General features: G+C 33.4%; 1 protein-coding gene across 3 annotated transcripts in view; it reads right to left on the minus strand.

Moving 5' to 3' along the window:
- Positions 1-21,594, minus strand: part of LOC123233362 (retinal dehydrogenase 1-like) — a 41,029-nt gene that overhangs the window by 18,254 nt on the left and 1,181 nt on the right. For 2 of the 3 annotated variants that reach the window (XM_044659492.1, XM_044659488.1), the window contains exons 2-6: positions 15,960-16,064; positions 12,553-12,693; positions 7,218-7,347; positions 4,407-4,468; positions 1,514-1,642 (exon numbers count right to left, since the gene is read on the minus strand). In XM_044659492.1, the coding sequence (XP_044515427.1) occupies positions 1,514-1,642; positions 4,407-4,468; positions 7,218-7,347; positions 12,553-12,693; positions 15,960-16,064 (567 nt within the window). The remainder of the gene's footprint in view (positions 1-1,513; positions 1,643-4,406; positions 4,469-7,217; positions 7,348-12,552; positions 12,694-15,959; positions 16,065-21,594) is intronic. The other variant, XM_044659497.1, reaches the window with a different exon arrangement.

The following is a 21,594-nucleotide window of genomic DNA, read 5'->3' on the forward strand; positions in this document are numbered from 1 at the left end:
TTATATGTTTTATCTTGAAAGAGTGAAATATCTTTCAAAAAGAACATTTAGAGTGACTCAGAGATGACATAAATTTCTGTGGTCAAATATTTCTTGAAGTAGAGGGAAATGAGCAGAAGGTAAAATCACTATTTCCCCAAAACATGATTTCATTCATTCATTCATTCGTTTATTTAACCATCATGACAGAAACATTTGTTGTGCCCAAAAGACAGTTATGATAAAATATTTTCTGTACTTCATTTCCCTTTACCAGGAAAGGATATTGTGAAGATAATGATAACTATACTAGAAAGGAAAGGGAATTATTAATAGTATTAACTTATTTCTTCTGGTTATTGACCTATCTTTCTATCATCTATTATTTCCTTTGGCTCTTCTTCTAATGTCTCATTATGATGTAACATTTAATTTCCATAATTCTCTTAGATTATAACATTTAGAAGGACAATCAGAGAATAAAATTCAGCTCTTAGAGTTCTTGGGGCAAGGAACATTCCCATCTTTAAGGAGTCACACTATGATGAGGTATTAGAGTAAGACTTTAGAGGATCCCCTGAATTCTATTATCTAACTCACCGCAGAATCCCTGACAGACTCTAGAGAACTAGAAAGGCTTTGAAACCAGATCAGTAATAAAATCTATACATACTGATCTACAATCATCTTAAGTTTAATCATGTTATTGCTTTGTGATTTGCAGAATATTGTATTTTCCAGTCATAGCAACTCTAAAGATTTTCAATTCTTTTTTTGCATTGAGGTTATGATCTGTGTCAGTGGAGAAAATGCACACACCAAGAAAATCACAAATCACATGTTTTGGAAGTTTTAAAGAAAAATTAAAATAGTGTCTGCATGTGGGGAAAGAGCAAACTTTAAAGGTAATTTAAGACTACATGTAATATTTAGAAACTTTGACGAAGTCATAATGTAAATATGTTGTTAGGTGAATTTTTAAAATAATAAAATAACTTAAATTATTAATAAATTAATAATAAGATAAAATAATAAAATAATAATAAAAAACAAGGAATTAGAATGTATTTCGGAGATATTTAGTCAATTTTTGCTTCTGATGCCTACTTAAATTAATATATAGTTACCTTAATTTTCTGAATTCAATGTCAATATTATTATTAATTTTTCTTAACCTTTATCTCTGTCTTAGAATTGAAACTGAGTATCAGTTCCAAGTGAAGAGTGGTAAGGGCTAGACAAATGAAATTAAGTGTCTTGCCAAGAGTTACACAACTAGAAAGTTTCTGAGGCCAGATTTGAGCCCAGGAACTTCTGTCACCAAGTTGCCCCTAATAATTTTAGTAATTATAATTTTAACGTTTCCTTATACTTTGGCAAAGCCCATTTTGTCCTCTTTATAGTTAGGTGAAGTAGTTGTTTCATGTAAAGGGAAGCAAGGAATCTGAATGAACAGAATGATTTTTACTGAGGGCAGTACTCCAGTTTTTCACATAGTAGATTGTTAGAGCACATTGTGACTTAGCAAACTTACCTCTTTGATTAATGATGCTACATAAAGAGCACTGAGGGGGGTCTGCTCTGCTGGCTTGACAACCACAGTGTTTCCACAGCAAAGGGCAGGTCCAATTTTAACAGCTAGTGTAACCAAAGGGAAATTCCACTATAAAGCAATAGGTAAACATCAATTTCTTGATTAATACTGTATTATATTTTTCATTAAACTCATTATCTAATATGTCATGATGGTGTAGGGTGACTGAAGTGTGGAACAGAAGTTCTGGAGGATTCTATCCAATTGAAATGCTTTTGGTTTTACAGGAAGTGCTAAGTTTTATGTCATTTAAAGCCTGGCATAGTTATGTTTGCAATAGCTTAATCAGAGAAGTGGCCATCAACTGAAGAATTTTTTTCCTTCAAGCAAACAATTTATGAAGATTATCTATATAGATGGATTATTATTGAGATAGAAAAAGGGAGAACACATTGCTGAAATAATATATTTGTTAAATATTAAAGTAATGAACTTTATTTCAATTAATATATTTCCTATACATTCAACATTTCCCTAAGTAATAATTAGAATATCACCAACTGCAATTGTGATGTCATAGATTTAATATGAGCACAGGTTCAAAGAAAACCTATATATACCTTACCTTCTATCTTACAATCAATAGTAGTTCTAAGTCTGAAGAGCATTCAGAGCCCTGAAATTGTCACACAGCTAGGAAGTGTCTGAGGCTGCATTTGAACTTATGACTAGCTGGTAGTCTATCCATTGAAATGCCTACCTGCACATATATAAACTTTTAGAAAAACCCATTCTTGTGCATGTGGTGGGGGTGCATGGGCAAGTCGTGTCTTTTAATTTTTGTCCTTTTCAATTATTTTTCTACCAAAAAGAGTAGCATTTCATGGAGTAGGAATCAAATTTCCAATGTGATACAAAAGTTATTAAAGAGTGAAATGCTTCTTGTTCTGTTGATCACTTATTATTGTTTTCAAACTTATTGTATTGGACTTTAAATATTAGAAATCTCCTACCAGATCAAGTAGTTTGTCAGAGATATAGATATGAGTTGTGTATGTGATTTTTTTTTTTTTTAAAAACCCTTACCTTCCGTCTTGGAGTCAATACTGTGTATTGGCTCCAAGGCAGAAGAGTGGTAAGGGTAGGCAATGGGGGTTAAGTGACTTGCCCAGGGTCACACAGCTGAGAAGTGGCCGAGGCCAGATTTGAACCTAGGACCTCCCGTCTCTAGGCCTGACTCTCATTCCACTGAGCTACCCAGCTGCCCCCTGTATGTGATTTTATATACATTACCAGCACATGTATTTGTTTATTTATCAATTCATTGATCTAATTATATACTTATTCATTCATTTATCAACTTAACCATCTATCCATCACCATCTGTCTGTCTATTTGTCTACCTTTTTTAATCTGAATGGTATATTGGAAAATGCAAATGTTTTATCATCTAGATGGCATTTCTTCAACTTTAAAAGGAAATGCCAATAAAGATGTACTCTGGTTTAATGAATTTTTAAAAAAATTTCTTTCCATGTGTTTTTAAATCATGAAAAAATAAATCAGAATATAAGTCACTTGAATCACTAGTTATATATATATATATATACACATGTTTAGACATATATATATATATTATTTTGGAAACTTTAATGTGATACATAATATTAGCTATTATAGTGACAACTATATGGTTCAGTAGATAGAATGCTGAATGTAGAGTTAAGAAATCCTGAGTTCAAATGTGGCTTCTGGTTTTCTGTGTGATCCTAGCAAAGCTGTTTAGCTTCTATCTATATCAGTTTCTTCATCTTTGAAATGGAAAAAATAAGAGTACCATCTTCCCAGACTTGTGAAAAAAAAGATTTTTGCAAAGTGTTTTGGAAATTCTAAGGCACTTAAAGATTCTAATTATAATAATAGCAATATTAGTATTCTCTAGTCTTCCCATGGCTGAAATTCTTATGTGAGTAGCTTGGCAAAATGCTTCTGACACTATTTAGTACAGATAATACTTCAATAGATTTCTGATCTTATTGACATGGGTACTCCTAGTCAGAAACCCATCCATGTTCTCTCATCTTGCAAGATTTCTGTCTATGTTCTACTTCTGAAAATCATTTAAAAGATTTTCACAGCTTGGAGATGGTGTTTTTTTCCAAGATTAGAACTTCCAGTCAGCAATTGAAAAAGCTGGTGAGCAAATGGTGTCTAATACAATTTTAATTAAATGATGCCCTTTGCCATTTCTTTATTGCAAATTCCTTAACCATTTCTTTATTCTAGAGAGACATGGTAGAGAAAACCAGACTCAAGGTAAGGAATAATTCAATTCAAATCTGTTTCTAATAAATCGACTGTATAATACTAGACAAATCATTTTAATTCTCATTTCCCTAGACATCTCTGTAAGACTATGTATTATAGCGAATGAGTTGAACTACTTTGTCAGAAGTCTCAATACTAGAGTCTTCTTTAACAATGAAAGCATAGATCCAAAATCTATCCCTCTTTCCTTCTCCCATTCCATATTAAGAAAGATTATGGAAACCGAAGCATATTGAATAAGAATATTGTAAAGATCACTTAAATAAAAAACAAACTAAACACATATAAGGCACTAAGACCTTAAATGTCCTATGAATAAGTTGAATTCATTGATATTACAAACTTAGAACACATTCCATTGACCTAAAAGTGTTTAAGAATCCCTAGTTTATGTATAGGAAGCCATTTAGTCACAGGAGAAATAATGTACAAATAGATTACTGCATATGCCCTTTACAACTTATATATTTAGTACAGTTTTAAACACTCCTTTATGTGGCAGAGAGAAACCAATTCATTTTTTAATTAAATAGTTTTCAAAGTCTTATATGTAGAAGTAACTTACAGGAAGGATTTGGCCACAAACACCGATTGGCTCATGTCTTGTATATGAGAAAAACTTTCCATCTAAAACAAAGCAAAATTAATTTATTTTGAAATTTAAAAAACAAACATACCATATCAGACAAATATTGTTTTAAAAAACAGTAGTAATAGTAGTAACAAAGGTAATTATTTTCTACGTGGAAAAAGAGGATTTTATAACACTACATTTTAAAATAGAATATGGTATATTGAGGTCTCATTATATTCATAGGACATTTAAATTTTTAGTATTATAAGTGTGTTTAGTTTTTTTAAAGTTTAAATGACTTTTATTATGTAGCATGAAATATGATGTGACTTAAACCACCCAAATCATGTCAGAACAAAATTCTCTCATCTTTTTCCTCTCCAAAGATATCTGATTTTGACTTCATTCCACTTGCTTAATATTCAGTTTTGCTCTTCCTGCTATTTTTAATTTTTCCTGTTTTTATTTCCCTAAGAACCTTGCAATGTAATACTTTATATATAATTAGGGCTTAATAAATCTTTCTTTCATTTCAATAGTCATTCATTTCAATCCATTTTTATCTTCCTTTGAGTTAATGACTTTCGGCAGAAGTTTAAATCAACAGTACAAAGCAAGGCTGTGGGAAATGGCTCTGCTGATATGTTATTGGAGCATAGAAAGAGTGTTAGCTAACTACACAGAAGCATAACATATCATTGCAGATTATATAGAAACAAAAAAACTTGGGCATAACATTAAATGTAAGCTTTGCTATGTCTGACCCACACATGATATATGTGTGCATGTGTTAAATTTTATTCCTTTAAATAATTATTGTACTCTAGAAAAATTAACATTGTATTTATTTTTATTAAAATATTTCTAAGCCAGTCGATGGCAAAATTTTGCTGGGTTTTCAAAGGCATCTAGTAAATATAATCTGACTCTTGCAAATATGATTTTTCATTATTAATAAGTCAAACACCCCACAGATTTTTGTTAAGCATCATTTTGTATCAAGCATTTTGCTAGGTTCGTGGGATATACATACAAAGAATGAAACACTCCCTTGTAATGAGGTTACATTTTGGTGGGGGAGACAACAAATATGTATAAAAATACATATAGTTAATGAATTTAAAAATGCATAATATAAAATATATTATGGTTATATATAGAAGCTAAATAAAAGGTAATTTGGAGGAGAAGGTATAAGAAATTCAGCAGATAAGGAAAGAATTCATAGAGAAATTTGAACTACATTTTAAAAGAAGAAAGGACTCTGTGAGACAAAAGTAAGAGGGAATTACTGGAATAAGAGACTGTCATTACAAAAACATAGATGAAGATGAATATGTAGTGTTTATGTGTGAGTAAAAAAAGGCCAGTTTATCTACAATACAGAGTGTAGGAAGGGGAATAATATCCAATGTAATTGGAAAAATAGTTTGGGCCCAGGATTTAAAGATCAATAGATCAGTTGATATTTGATTCTTAAAGAATTCTGAAGTCACTGGATTTGGTTGAGGAGAGCCACCTGGTTAAATTTGTTCTTAAAGAGAAACACTTAGGCAGCAGTGGAAAATTTACATAGCAGTGAGGAAAGATTTGAGGGGGTAGACCAATTAGGATTCTATCTCTATAACTTAGTCGTGAGCTGGTGATGGCCACCTAAACCAATGTTTGTATGAGTGGAGAGATGGGACTAGATAGGAAGGTTGTCATGAAGGTCAAAATGGATACGATTTGCCAACTGATTGGGTATGTGGTTGAGGAGTCCAAGATAATGAATATAATGTAGTGGAAGGAGGGTGGTAAATTAAAGTCTGAAATGGAAAGGGTTTGGTTTATGGACAAAGATAATAAGTTCCATTTCAGACATGTTTATCTTAAGATATTTTAAGTTTAATTTTAATAGTTTAATTAATAAGCTAATAATTACTATTTAATTTTAACATTAATATCTAGTTTGATATATGTGAAAAGGGAAATTATGTGTTTAGAGACAAGGTTTTAACCCATAGAAGCTAATGAAGTTACTCAAAGGGAATCTAAAAGGAGAAAAGAAGAAACTACAGGAAAGACCTGTAAGGGACATAACTTGAGTTAGAAAATGTGATGTGGAAAAGTCAGCAAAGGAGACTGAGAAGGACCAGTCAGATGGGTAGGAGTCAAACAAAGAGCGAATAGATAAAGAGGAGAAATAATCCAGGAGGAAAGAATGGTTAATAATATGAAACTCAGCAAAAGGATTGAGAAGGCTGAGAAAAGGGCATCATATCTGGCAATTAAGAATGATTTCAGTTGAATGAGGTGGATGGAAAAAGGCTGATTTGACAATTAAGAATGGCTTCAGTTGAGTGAAGAGGATGAAAGGAGACTGCAAAGGACTGAGGAGTAAAAGGAGAATTGCAAATAACTAATACAAAGTTTTGTTTTGTTCATTTTCAAGGAGTTTGGTTAAGAAAAGATGAGAGATAAAAGATGAGAACTTGATAGGATGATAGGATTTACTGAAAGTAGGTTAAGATTGGGTGAGACAAACCTATTTAAGGGAAAAGGTTTAAGACTCAAGAGAGAGGGGAAAGATTTTGGAATACCATCAACTGGAAATAACGCAAGAGGATAGGATCTAGCCTACAAGTAGAAGGACTGGCCTTCTCAAGGAGACTGTAAATGCTATCAGAGACTGAAGCAAAGGAAAAGAAACTAGCAGAAAGCAGCAAAGAATGGGAAAGTGTAATTAAAACAATTCTAGCACCAAATGCTAATATACATTGGATATACATTTTTTTTAAAGTGTTTCTCAAATTTACTTACCAATTGGTATTGTACAGCCATGAATCTTATCTGCCCAGCTTGCATAGTAACGGATAATTTTCAGAGAGGTACTTATATCCATCAGATAGGCACTGGAAAAGAGTTTCCCACCATTTATGGATTCTATTGTCTGAAAAAAGATCAGGGCCCAAACTGAGATTCATACATTATTAAAAGAAAGTCTTAGATTAATTGTCTTTCAGGAAACAATCTAGTATAATGAAGGAAGCCAGAGTAATAGAGGTTTGCAGTCAGGAAGACCAGGGCTTAACTCTTTCCTCTAACATATACCAGTAGGGTGACTCTGGGAACACTCTTCTAAGTCTTTTTGCCAATGTCAACACCATTAGTCCTTTCTCTAACATAAGTTACCATCTCTAGAATATTAGGAGTTAGCAGGCTAAGAACTGCCTCAACTAATGAAATCATTTATCTTTGCTATAATTACTCCTAAAATATATATCCATAGGGACTTAGCTCATGTTCTGGAGATACATCAGTGCTAAACTAGTTCTCAGATGATATTTTATTCTTCAAAGATTGAAAGGGGAATATATAAAGCAGAGCAGTATTAGATAAGCCTATGATGGTGGAAGGGAGAATACATTGTTAGTCCTGATTACCAGATTAGGCATAATTGATGAGCAATAGGAATCAGAATCATTAAGGAATTTTAAACACAAGAATGACAGGAATAGGTCTCTCTGCAAGGAAAATTAACATATATGATAGATTTCCTTCTCTCCTCATCTAACTCCCAATAGATTATAAATATAATATACATAATAAAGTATAATATATCTTATATAAATATATGACATAAAGTATAATCATCTATAGTAGATTATAAACTCTAGGAAGAAAATATATCTTAATTACAGTCCTATTTTATCTTTTTTCCTACCAGGTACAGTGCTTTGAACATAATATTCACTGGATAGTCAGTGAGAGACTGACAAAATATTACTTGTTACAATGAATAGTTTCTTTTTTGAAGGTTCATAATTTAAAAAAAAATGATAGTGTCTTGAACCCTAGCTAGCCTTGTTATTTTATGTAAAATGTTGGGCTCAGTTCTTTGTGGCAACTTATTCTGGAAGATATGAATAATATTGATAATATTCACATAATACTTTTTTGGTTTAAAAGCTTCTATTCATATTATTTCAAATGACTGATTATGAGTCAAATGGTGATGTAGTGAGTTGATATCTGAACCTGGAATTAAGCAGAATTGAATTCAAATCTAACCTGAGATATAGCTTGTGTGAGTATGGGAAAATCACTTAATCTCCTTCTGTCTCAATTTCCTCAATTGTAAAATGAGCATAATAATAGCACCTACCTCATAAGGTAGCTATAAAGATCAAATGAAATTCTGTTAATAAATTACTTAGCACACTACATAGTAACTAGTAGGTACTACATATAATTTCATATTTTCTTTTTCCTTTGAAATCATTCAATCTTCACACTATCAGGTAGGCAAGAGTGGTCGCATTTCTGTTATTTATTGTTTTGATGGAAAAAGTCTCATTCTGTTTTTGTAATGCTAACCATGCACTGCATCATACAAAGAAAGAGTTAGTTATATTCTTGTTGGATTGAATAAATTCATCTCATTTTATCTTGAGAGTTAAAAGGAAGTTTAACGGGAGTGTTCTCCAACCATACTTTATGTGTTACAAAGTTTTCTTCATCTTTAAATAAGATAAAACTACATGTCTTCTAAGATAATTTTCAGCTTTTAATTTCTAGTAGTTCCATAGACTGGTTTTTGGGGTCATATTCCCTAATTGATTAACTGCCAATCTATAAATTACTAAAACGTGAAGGATATTCTTTGAAATTCAATGTACATATGAAAGAGATGAGTGTCAAAACATATTCATGTTATGAATTCAGATACTTTTTTTTTTAATTTGCTACTTTTCCTTTTACCAATACTAGAGACAGAACCCTATGCCAAAGTATAGGAAGAAAAGGATTTTCCAAAGACTTGGTAACTTTACAATGTTTTGTTAACAAGTTAAACAAACAAAGGTCCAACTTTTATTAGCTATGTATAGATAGAATCTGGGACTTAGAATTGAGACAAATGAATTGAATCTTGCCTCTAAGACTTTTTATCTAGGTGGGCTTACACAAATCACTTTTTACTCATCTTATTTATAACTTAAATATTCTCAGGAGTAAATGATTGCTAAAATTCCTTCCAGTATTAAAATCTATTGATGCTATAAACTTTAGGCAAGTCACAATCTCATTGAGCCTGAGTACTTTCATTTTTAAAGTTTTAATTATTGCCAGCCAACCTCACCTTCTTTATTGGAAAGAAAGGAAACAATTTTTTTTCTGAAAACTGGATTAAAAAGATTTCTATTTGGACCATAAGTTTGAATATAGAAATGATGTTCTTTACCTAAGATGGAATACATGGAAAAGGGGTTTATAAGATTGAGTTTTCCTGGTATCTTGCAAATTTAATCAAGTGTTTTATGTAGTACAAAAGGGTGCATATTAACCCTTCAAAGACTTACTGCAGAATTTCTGACAGTTGAAAAGGGTTTAGAATCCTGAGGAGTGGCAGTTGATCCTGGCGCCTTGATGAGAGGAGGAGGGCCCACTGAGCTCTATCTTTGGACTGAAAACCAGGTCTATATTCTGCAGCTTTTCTCTTAAGATTTGTTAGCTTAGCTATTTCCTTTGGATCTCCCTGATCTTCCCTATTCCTAATCACCATTTTCCCTTCCTGAATTTCCTGTGGGTTTTTGAAAGGAGGGTGGATCTGGGTCATAGCTTTAAAACTTTGTAGATTTAGTTTCTCCATAGTCAAGTAGGGCTTACCCTTGATAGAAATTATCTCTTGAATCATTGTATCCAACTTTCCTACCCCTTTTAGGAAACAAAACCTCTCCAGGCTGAGTTAGGCAGGTCCTTTCTCAGTCTCACATTCCTGTGTCCCTCCCCCACCTGAAGCTTTCCCTACATGCCTGTTAGAGTTACTTTGTATCCCTCTGTCCTTTACAATCAACCCTGAAACTCAGTAAACCCTGTCACATAATCAAACCTTTGGATAATTCATTAGTTGATTGATAAGAGAGGGAGAAGGGGAGAAAGGAATAATATTATCTCTGGGCCTTGAAGGGAGTTGAAGGTGTCCATTTTTGAGGAAGTGGTAATCTCAATACTTCCTCTGGACTCTTCCTCTGTGAACATGAGAAACTGACTAGAAAGCCCTCTAGTCAGTTTCAAGCCATTTCTGGCTGGCCCTAACCTTTGTCTGTAGAAGTGCCCTTCCTTCCCGAAGGGCTCAGTCTGTTTCCCTTCAGTGTCTCTGTCTCAAACCTATGTACCCAGTCTATATCTCCCTGCTGCAGCTGCCTGCCCACAATACCTCATCACCTCCCTTTGTTCCACTATTGTACCCTCCTTATCTACTTTACTGCCTTAGGGATCCACAAACCCCCATCCACTGTGCCTTCTCCCCTATTACAACCTTACCTGCCTTAATTCCTATTACAACTACCTTATCACCCTACCAGCATATCCCCTATTACAACCAGTTTATTACCTTACTTGCTTTAATCCCCTTATTACCACTAGCATAATTCCCTTATTACAATTGGTGAGCCAGCTAGGAGTCTCATCCAAGTCTCCAGGATCAACTGCCACTCCTCAGGATTCTAAACCCTTTTCAAATGTCAGAAATTCTGCAGTAAGTCTTTGCAGGGTTAATATGCACCCTTTTTCACTACATTTATGACTGAAAGGAAAAGAGGGACAAAACTATTTACCAAGCTAATAACCACACAGGGTAGTTAGGCTATAACTCAGTAATGGTGAACCTTTTGAGGACCCCATGTGATACCCCCTCCCATTGCCATTGCATGCCATGCCCTGACCCCAACTGTGTGCCATGTCCCTTGACTGCATGTAGTGCCCCACCCATCCCTGTATTCAGGGGCAGTACTAAGCTCTGTGGAGAGGCTGTAGTGCCCCATATCCTTCCCTTGCATTTTCAGGATGGGGCCAGGTTAGCAACCCTGGAGCAGCTATGTGCTGGTGGGGCCAGGCTCCCAGCTGAGCAATCCAGAGACCTCCACATTCCCAGAGAGGTGTCTCTGCATGCCATCTTTGGCATGTGTGCCATAGATTCACCATCATGATAGTGGTACTTGTTTACTAGAAATTCAAAGACACAAAAATTCAAGAAAATAGCAAGCAATAGAATCCATATCTTCCAGCAACAATATGTAAATGTACAACATATAGAAAATAATCATGCTGAACAGGAGAGATTAATGTAAGGAAGCAAAAATTGGCTTGATAGATATCAAAGAGCTTTGGCTAAAAATGATGTAGAATGGAACCTTTTTTTCAAAAAAGAGGATTCCCAAAGGCAAATAAAGGAGTATAGTAATTTAAGAAGAAATGCTTATATGAGCAAATTCTTCAATGAGAGGGGGAGAGCATAAATGAGAAGATTTTGGTGACAAATAATGAATGCAGATAGAGATAGATTATTAAAAACAAGTTTAAAGAATTGGTTTTATGGATAAAAGAAAGGAAAGGTTTAGAGCTAGACATAATTTCCTACAAACAAGATCTGTGACCTTTCAGGGAAATGAAAGATCAATCTGTGTCAGCTCTTTAATATGGTAGCCAAAAGATTTCAAGTATTTGAAGGAAAATCACATGAAAATTGATTTGTTTTCTGCTTTGTTCTAGATCACAGAACTAGGCAAAAATGGCAGAAGTTGAAATGAGGCAATTTTAGATTTGATATAAAGATGTAATCTTCTTTAGAAGATTAAAACTATTCAAGCATGGAACTACCTGTCTTGAGATTAATAGTTAGTGATTAGTGGAGGTCTTAAGCAAAAGTTAGATGGCATTTTTTGATACATTGTAGAAGAATTAAACTATATATTTCCCATATGTGTTCCATTTTTGTGATTAAGAGCTTTATAACCTTTTAAAAGTGCTATATAAACATCAGGCTATTATTATTAACTACTATTACTACTACTACTTCTACTACTACTACTACTTCTACTACTACTACTACTACTACTACTACTACTACTACTACTACTACTACTACTACTACTACAGCTATTGCTACTGCTGCTGCCTATAAAAGGAACAATCAGTAAGATTTCCCTTCACATATATAGAAGAGAGAAGAAATATTTTGAAAAGGTATTCTTTATAATTTAGGAAGATTTTTTTTTTGAGGACATGAGATCATTGTTGCAAACAAAACGAGCTCACAGTAAAAAATACAGGTCAGACCTCTACCAAACCTTTGCTTCATCTGGTGCATACTTACTGCCAAGATCAGACGGTCCCTTTCAATTAAATCAGCCAGTTTGTTCAGAAGCCGTCCTCTCTCTGAAGCATCCATTGTCCTCCATGGGGACCCAAACTGAAAAGCCTCCCTTGCTGCTTTCACGGCCTTGTCCACATCCCCCTAAAAAGTCAAAGAAAGATAAATTCAGGATAAAGATACTCAAGAGCTATTCAGTATAAGTTGGTCATGGAACAACATATAATGGTGGAATTCATATGATTATTAACAAGTATGAAACACTTCTTAGGCAAAAGAGCATTAGGGGAAATTTCATTAAAAAGAAGAAAATATGTTTATTTTCACTGATTTTCATATTTTTCAGATGTTGATTTACATAATTTTGAATCACAAAATCACATATTTTGAGCCAGAAGGGATATTTTAATATCTTCATCCCATATTTATGTGAAAAATTAGCTAGTGTTCTAAGGTTCTATGTGTTGCAGATCTGGAATGGAATTCAAAGAGTATCTAGACAAGTGTCCTTATTTTTCTAGGGAGGAACATGGAAGCCAAGAGAATTGAAGAGACTTGCCAATATCACACGGGGGACAGCTAGGGTTTGAATCCAAGTCTTCTGACTTTAAATGCAATGCTCATTTCATGACATATGTTGTATTCATTCCTTATTCCAAATCTGTTGCTTTTTTGATGCATATATAATTTCATATTAAATATTTGGGGAATAATTTTGTTAGCATTGGCATTTCCCCTTACAGAACTATAGCCTGGAACAACAGGGTTCCCCACAAAACTGGAACATGATTCACTTGGTTTATATTCCACAAATTTTGGTATGTGGTCTCATTGTCATTATCTTTAATGAAATTAAATATTGTTTCTGTATGTTCTTTGATTTACTCTTTCTTAAGTATTCGATTGTTTAGCTTCCAATTAATTTTTTATCTTTGCTTTCAGCATCATTCATTGAATATAATTTTCAGTGCATTGAGCTCGGAAAAGGTTGAATTTACTATTTCTGTTTTTCTCCATTTTTGCGATATTTTTATGCCCTGGCAATTGGGCACTTTTTAAAGGACCATAAATAGCTGAGAAAAAGGTATACACATTTCTATTCCCGGGCAATTTTCTCCAGAAACCTATCATCTCAAACTTTTCTGAAATTCTATTCATCTCTTAACTTAATTCTTTTTCACTTCCTGGTAAAATTTCTATAATTTTGAGAGGGAAAATTTGACATCTTCTACTAGTAGTGTTTTACTTTTTCTTCCTATCACTCAGTCAGCTTTTCTGTAAAGAATTTAGATGCCCTACTATTTTGGTGCACATATGTTTACTATTGATATGACTTTATTGTCTATGGTATCTTTTAGTAAAATTGAGTTTCCCTAATTATCTCTTTTTTTTAAACCCTTACCTTCCACATTAGAATTAATACTATGATTGGTTCCAAGGCATAAGAGTGGTAAGGGTTAGGCAACAGGAGTTAAGTGACTTGCCCAGGGTCACATAGCTAGGAAGTGTCTGAGGTCAGATTTGAACCTAGGGCCTCCCTTTTCTAGGCCTGACTCTCAATCCACTGGGCTGCCTAGTTGCTCCCTAATTTTCTCTTTTACTGTTTTTGCTTTTGCTTTGTCTGAGATCATGATTGCTACCTCTGTCTTTAAAAAAACAACAACAAAAAACAAGCTGAAGCATAATAGATTCTGTTCCAGCCCCTTATTTTCACTCTATCTATGTATATATTTTTTTTTGTTTCAATTGTTTCTTATAAACATCTTGTTGGGATTCTGGTTTCTAAATCATTCTGCTAGCTACTTTAGTTATATGAGTGAGTTCATCCTATTCATATTCACAGTTATAATTACTATGTATTTCCTTCCATCTATTTTTTTTTTCTGTTTTTCCTTCTCTCCTTTTTACTTTGCTCCTGTTCAAATGTTAGCTTTGCTTCGGACCACAGTCTCCCTTAATCTATGCTGTATCTTATCACTCTAGTTCTTTGTCTTTGCCCCTTCCTCTCCTTCTTCCCTGTTGGGTAAGAGATATTCCTATACCCAATTATGTTTGTATATACATAAATACATACACTCACACATACATAATATACATGCAAACATACACAGTGATGCATGTGCCATAATTTCTTGTAACCACTGATGAGAGTTGAGTGGCAAGTAGACAACAAAGACAAGCAATCCTGAGAAGGGCTTAACAAGGCCACTCACCCGAATTGCTAGTTCTCCCTTAACATACCATATACCTCTATCAATTAATAAACATTTCCTGAGCACCTACTATGTGTTATGCAACGTGCTAAGCACTGGGAAAACAAAGAATGCCAAAAGGCAGTCCCTGTTTTTAAGAAGCTTATTGTCTGATGAGAGAGATAACATGTTAGTGACCATACAAACAAGCTATAGATAAGGTGAATTGGAAAGAATCAACAAGAATAAACAGCACCTAAGTAGAATTGGGAAAGAGGAGATTTTGGCTGATTTGAAGGAAGCAAGTAAGTTAAGATAAAGAGAGAACATTCTATACCTTGAAGATATCACCTGAAAATGCCTGGAATCTAAAGATGTTTGAAGAAAAGGAGTGGATCAGGAACAAAACAGACTTGAGGAGAGACAGGGGAAAAAAAGAGAAGGACAAATAGAAGAAAATAGTAGGTAGGAAAATTGACAGCAATCATAACTCTGAATGTGAAAACAGCTAATTGTATTAGAAATCAGAATCCAACAATATGTTCTTTACCAGAGACACACATGAAATAGACATACATATAAAGAGTTAAAATCTGGTACTGGAACAGAATCTATTATGCTTCAGCTGAAGTAAAAAGGCAAAAGGAGCTATTTGTCTAAAAGGATTCTATTACTCTGAACTTTCTTTGACCCAGAAATACGACAGCTAGGTCTGTATCTCTGAGAAATCAAAGAACAAAGGAAAAACACCCACAGGTACAAATATGAACAAGTTGTGGTATGTAATTTTGATGGAATACGATTGTGCTATATATAAGAAATGATAAGGATGGTTTCAGAAAAACCTACATGAACAAAGTGAATTGAGCAGAACCAGAACATTCTACACAGTTACAGTAAGACTGTGATGATCAACTATAAAAGACTTAGCTGCTCTGATGTTTAAAACAAGTCTAAAGGAATTATGATGAAAAGTGTTAACCACCTTCACAAAACTGATGAACACTGAATGCAAATTGAAATATTAATTTCTCTCTTTTTTTGCAAAATGGCTAATAATATGGAAATGTATTGCTTGCTTTCCCAATGAGTAGATATGGGGCTCGAAGGAGGAAGAGAATTTAGAACTTAAAATAAAAAAAAAGTTAAATATAATTATTTTTAAAGTTAGCGAGAGTAAGCAAGGTTTCCTAATAACTACGATATGAGAAAACTCACCTTATCTCCTTCTTCCACATCACAAATTTTTTCTTCAGTAGCAGGGTTAATGACTGGGAATTTCTTGCCACTCACTGAATTATGCCATTCATTGTTTATAAATATCTGTTGAAAAACAGAAAGGGAAATCAAGGTTTATACCTAGTGCATTAGCTTTGGAAAGATGCCCATAGTGACTAAGCCTGAAACATTCAAAACATTTCATTCACATGTTTCAATGACACCACTTTCCCACCCTTCTAATTCAAAGATGCTATCATTCTGCACTTTCCACTTTCCCTCTATAGTTGTATTTCAGCTATATAAAAAGTAAATCTTACTATATTCTTTATAAATGTTATTTAAAAATATACATAATTCTTATAACAGTGAAAGAAAAGTTCTCCAAAATAATGAATTGCAAGAGTGGATTGAATAGGGTTGAGGTCACATGGATAATTGCATATTATTACATTTTATTTTATTTTATTAATTATAGGATAAACAATTTGATTTTAAAATACTGGGAACAAGAATACAAGACATTAACACACACAAAGACACACACATGAGTGTATGGTATTTATGAGCAGGTTGTTGTGGTTGGTAAGGGGAACTGCCAATTTAAAGATAAATGAAAGATATGTTATAAAGGGGGAGTCCTATGCACAATTAATTATCAAAAAGAGGACCCATGTCATACATAAGAAAAGATAAAACCCTATTTCTGGATTATTGGCTTTCAAATTTATTCTATTGTCTATGATCTTTTGATTCACTTTGGGTTTTTAATTTTTCTCTACTTAAAATCTCTCCTGCTTATTCATTTATGCTGACTTGAGGCATCCTACCTCAAAGTACCACCAAAGTGTTTCTGATCTCTAGTGAAAATAAATTCTTCTACTGATTCTTTGGGCCTCATGTTGGTGCTGAAAGTTTCATCCCTACTCTAGGAGCAATAGAGTGAGGGAGAGGTCTTACTAATAAAATCATTTTCTTACTAAATGCTAAGGCCTCTCTTGAATATTATATTTAAAGTCATCACCTAAAGCTTTCATGGATATAGAGTGATATACTTTTGAGTAGAACCAACTGGCTCCTGCTAACAGCAGAGGAAGAAACATAGTCTAATCCATTATTCTATTGCACATCTCCAACATTTCCCACCATTTCAACAAAATGGTGCCTTTAGGTGACTGGAACTTGAGATCTTTAGCGTAAATTCCTTGTTTCTGGATATATATCATTTTTCTAAGGCTTTCCTCAATAATCTGATGTTGCTTCCAATCATCTACTTACAACTGAGGCAAGGAAAGTTGATTAAATGTAACAAGGTTTACATATATGGCTCACATACTCTCTGGTTTCAGTATTCTCCTACTTATTCATCACACATCTCCCTGAGTCTCACATATAGCCTTCATACCTTCTTTAGGATCATCAGTTTGGTTTTTTAAACTATAATTTGGGATAGGATATATGCAAGAACATTAATCTTTTCTGAACCATAATATATGTTGAAGTTACCATTGACTAGTGTGACTAGTGTGGCTACCCATCTCTCCAATGCAGCATCCAACTTGGCACAGTTCAAAATTTATGTCAAATAATTTTTTGCAGGCAACACTTGGAATACTGCTCCATTTTGATGTAGTCTTTGAATCTTTCAGTTATAACCCAATTCAAAGCTAAGAATTCTCACTTTTGAATGGAGTTAACTAGATTCATTGTCCATCAGATTTTTGCTGGCAAATGCAGTTGATGTTTGAAACCATCCCTCTCTTTGTATAGGATAACTGTCAAATCATCCAGGCTAAAATAAATATGGGAAACAAAAGACTTACTTTCATCTACATAGCGCAGGGAGATTGGCCATGGGATTAGTCTTTTTTCACATTTGTCTGGCCATTAATTTCCTAAAATCTTTCAATTTCTTATATTCCTGCTTCTTCATCTCTTGAATTATGCACAAAGGAGGTTAATGATAGTACCTTAGTTCCTAACATATTTACATAAATAACTGAAAAATCCCTTTAAAATGTCCCTAAACCTCAAAGATTGACTGAATATGACCAAAAATACTTCTATCTTCCCTGTGGCAGTGTTACACCTTGTTGGAATAATGTATGAACCCCACATGACAAAAGCACAAAAAGTTGGCACTTTTCTATTGATAGCACCAGATGATCCAAAATTTTTGTCATCCTGTCCTTATGTTTTACCAGTGTCAGAACTGAAAGCTATTCTGGCACGCACACACACACACACACACACACACACACACACACACACACACACACAACACATTTCTGTTTCCAGGACTTCAAACTCAGGATGGTTGATTGCAAGAGCAATGTTTTTTCTACTACTGTCCAGAGGCAGGACTGGAAAGGCAACCACTTAGCCAAGTGCATGCAGTACATCAAAAAGGAATCTAGAACTAGTCAGGAAGGGCTAAGAACTTTGACACTAATATCTACTCTTTTTAGTCATGCAACTGAGGCTAGTCTCTTACCCTCTGTGAGCCTCAGTTTCTTTATTTGCAAAATAGTCCATTATAATATCTGTACTATTTCTATCAAAAAAGTTTGTTGTGGGTATTGAAAGAGATAATCCTGAGAATCCGCTTAAAAAGTTGACAAGGTTCTATTAAATGGCAGCTGCTATTATTATAAAGGTTTAACACATAATGGAGGATAAGAGAAACTTTTGGTAGACCTTTTATAAATATATCCATTTCTCCCCTAGCAAATCTCACCTTCCATTGGACATGGACCAAGCTATTTATTTGGTCTTTGAGTTTGGTTTTGTTTGTTATAGGGAAGCTTCAAAGTTTCCTGGAGACACTCACAAATTTCAGATATGGGGAAATTTCATTTTCGGATTTTGATTGCATAATACCTTGTTTCCCAACTAATGCTCAACTCTTAACATAACAGCATGCATGTATGAAAAGTTTTTAGTTCAGCTTAATTTATATATCATAAGATTATAAAAAAGTGTTGGAAGAGACCAGTAGGGGGCCATCTACTACAATGCCTCCATCAGGACAATTTGAAGAAAACACTTTGCAAATTAATAAGCACTCTATTTGATGTGTTGTGTTTATTAGTAGGGTCAATTATAATTTTTCTCATTTCATTGATTACAAACTTAGACCATGAAGGGAGCCAAAGGGCCATCTGGTACAATGCCCTGATTTGGGCTATTATGGAGAAAACACTTTAAGTATGTATTGACAAGTATTATAATTTTTTCTTATCATAACCCTGTCATTTGACTCTCACAATGATTCAGGCAACTAAGTTTGGTCGATTTGTAGATTTGTAGTATTCTTACTTTACATATGATAGATTTAATGGTGGAAGGCACTTTAGAGGCCATCTAGTCTAACTCCTTCATTATGGACATGATGTAACTGAGACCCAGAGAGATAAATTTTTTTTAAGGCCATATATATATTAAGTAACAAATTTAATATTTGAAACCAAGTTCCTTGACTCCAAATTCCTCTAATTTTCAACTGAACTACATTGAGAAAACTAAAATTCAGAGGGAGTAAACATCTTTTCCAATGTCTTATAGTTTGTCAGAAAGAAACCCAAAGATAGCATAGTTAAAATGTATTTTATGTATTTTAAGTCGAAGTAGTTACATTCATATTTTGCTTTTGACATTTTTTGTCTGTGTAACCTCGGGTAAATACCTTAACCATTACTATGACTCTATTTCTTCATTTGTAAAAATGAAGGAATTTCATCTGATCCCTTCTAAAGGTCCTTTAATTTTAAATCTGTATTTGGATGACCCATGATGTTACGGCCAATCTCTGCGTGACTATTATTCTTACCCTACATGGAGGGCAAGTCTATGAAAAAAAATCTAGAGAAGGAAGCAACAGTGAGATTCAGAGAAAATTATATGGAACAAAAGAAGAAATACAAGGAATGGAAAATGAAATGCCAGAAATTAAAAAAAAAATAACCACTAAATATTAAAAATATATAAAAACAAAGTGTGTGTGTGTGTGTGGGGGGAAGTGGTAGAACACAAATCAGGGGAATGAAAAAAGCCAGAACTTTCAGTTCAATTTTTTTTTATGATAATCTGAGGAATAATTTTCAAGAATGAGTTTTTAGAAAAATACTGAATATTTTGGCTATCCCTTTGCTTGTTCTTCTTCTTTTTTAAAATTCATTAGGGTAAAGGAGAGGGAGATTAAATAATTTCTTATTTGGGGAGCCATATGTACTCCTCCTATGCCTTATGGGAAAAAAGAAGCCAAAAAAAAAAAACTACAAAAAAAAATGGTTCCTATAAACCAAATGCTTTAATCTTAATATCTTCCTTCTGAGTTTTATTCTGTGAAACTTATGGAACATTAATGTTTCCACTAAGAACTCACGACCAAAATGAAAATAAAATGATTCTAATAGCAACAAAACAAGTTTAAACACATTTTTTTGCACCTCCATACTACAAAGAATACTTACTTACTTGAAGCCTTGAGACTTCTTAACTCAGAGAAGCAAGTCAAAATTCAGGGAATTCAAGTTTGGGCAAATATTTGTGTTTCATTTCTTTGTTTTAAAGGGTGTGTTGATTTGCAATACATAATCAATACAATAATTTTATAACTTACATAGCCAACATATATTTCAATTAAGAGCGACACTATCAAAATGAAAATAAAGTGATTATAATAGCATCAAAACAAGTATAAACATTTTTCTTCAACTATGTTAAAAAGAATACTTGAAACCTTGAACTCAGAAGACCAAATTAAAGCAATGAGACTTTAAACTTGGGTAAATATTTGAGTTTTATTTTTGGATTCAGGTGTGTGTTTTAATTGTCCTACATAATGACTTAGATAATTTTATAGCTTATGTAAGCAAGGTTGCCCATATATCTCTTTAAGTAAAATTCTTTTAGAATGTGCTCCTGTTGGTCCCCTTTTGCTCCTTATGCAAATAAAGTACCAACTAAAAGCACTGCCTTTTTTTGGCTCTCTTAGGAGTTAGAAATACTTATAAAATTGAATAGCTACCCTTGCTACATACATACCCTATTTACACAATAGTTATACTCCTTGGAAATATCATGGTGGATTCTGCCCTAATTTGGAATTTATGATTTCAGATGTGCTTTATCTGAATCTCTGATTAATTTTCAATCAAAAATGATTTTTAATACTTCACTGGCAAATTTCTAATTCTTTTATCCCTCTCCAGCAGCTAACGATCTATAATTGGCCACTTAATTATCAAAGGGCTTATGATAAAATGTTATCTAATTGTAGAGGACTTATGGAAATCAGAATGTATATTGAAACACATTTTCATTTCTCTTTATTCCTGGATAAGACTAGTATGAGAGTTTGTTTTGCATAGCAATATATGTCACAATTAGAGTTAGAAGGGTCAAATTACAATTATTCCAACTCAATCTATATCAATGTAAAGGGAATTTAAGATCAAAGAGATTATGTCATTTTGTTGATTTCACACATCAATCAGTTTATAGGGGAAAACTATATGCATTAATCAAACTCAATTAACCTAGATTATTATGTGTAATTTTACATTTTTAAAAATATTACTTTAAGGAGCCCTCTTTATGGGAAAGATTACCTGTAATTTACTATAACCTTGGA

The sequence above is a fragment of the Gracilinanus agilis genome, chromosome 1 (assembly GCF_016433145.1).
Source record: "Gracilinanus agilis isolate LMUSP501 chromosome 1, AgileGrace, whole genome shotgun sequence".
Lineage (NCBI taxonomy): Eukaryota > Metazoa > Chordata > Mammalia > Didelphimorphia > Didelphidae > Gracilinanus > Gracilinanus agilis.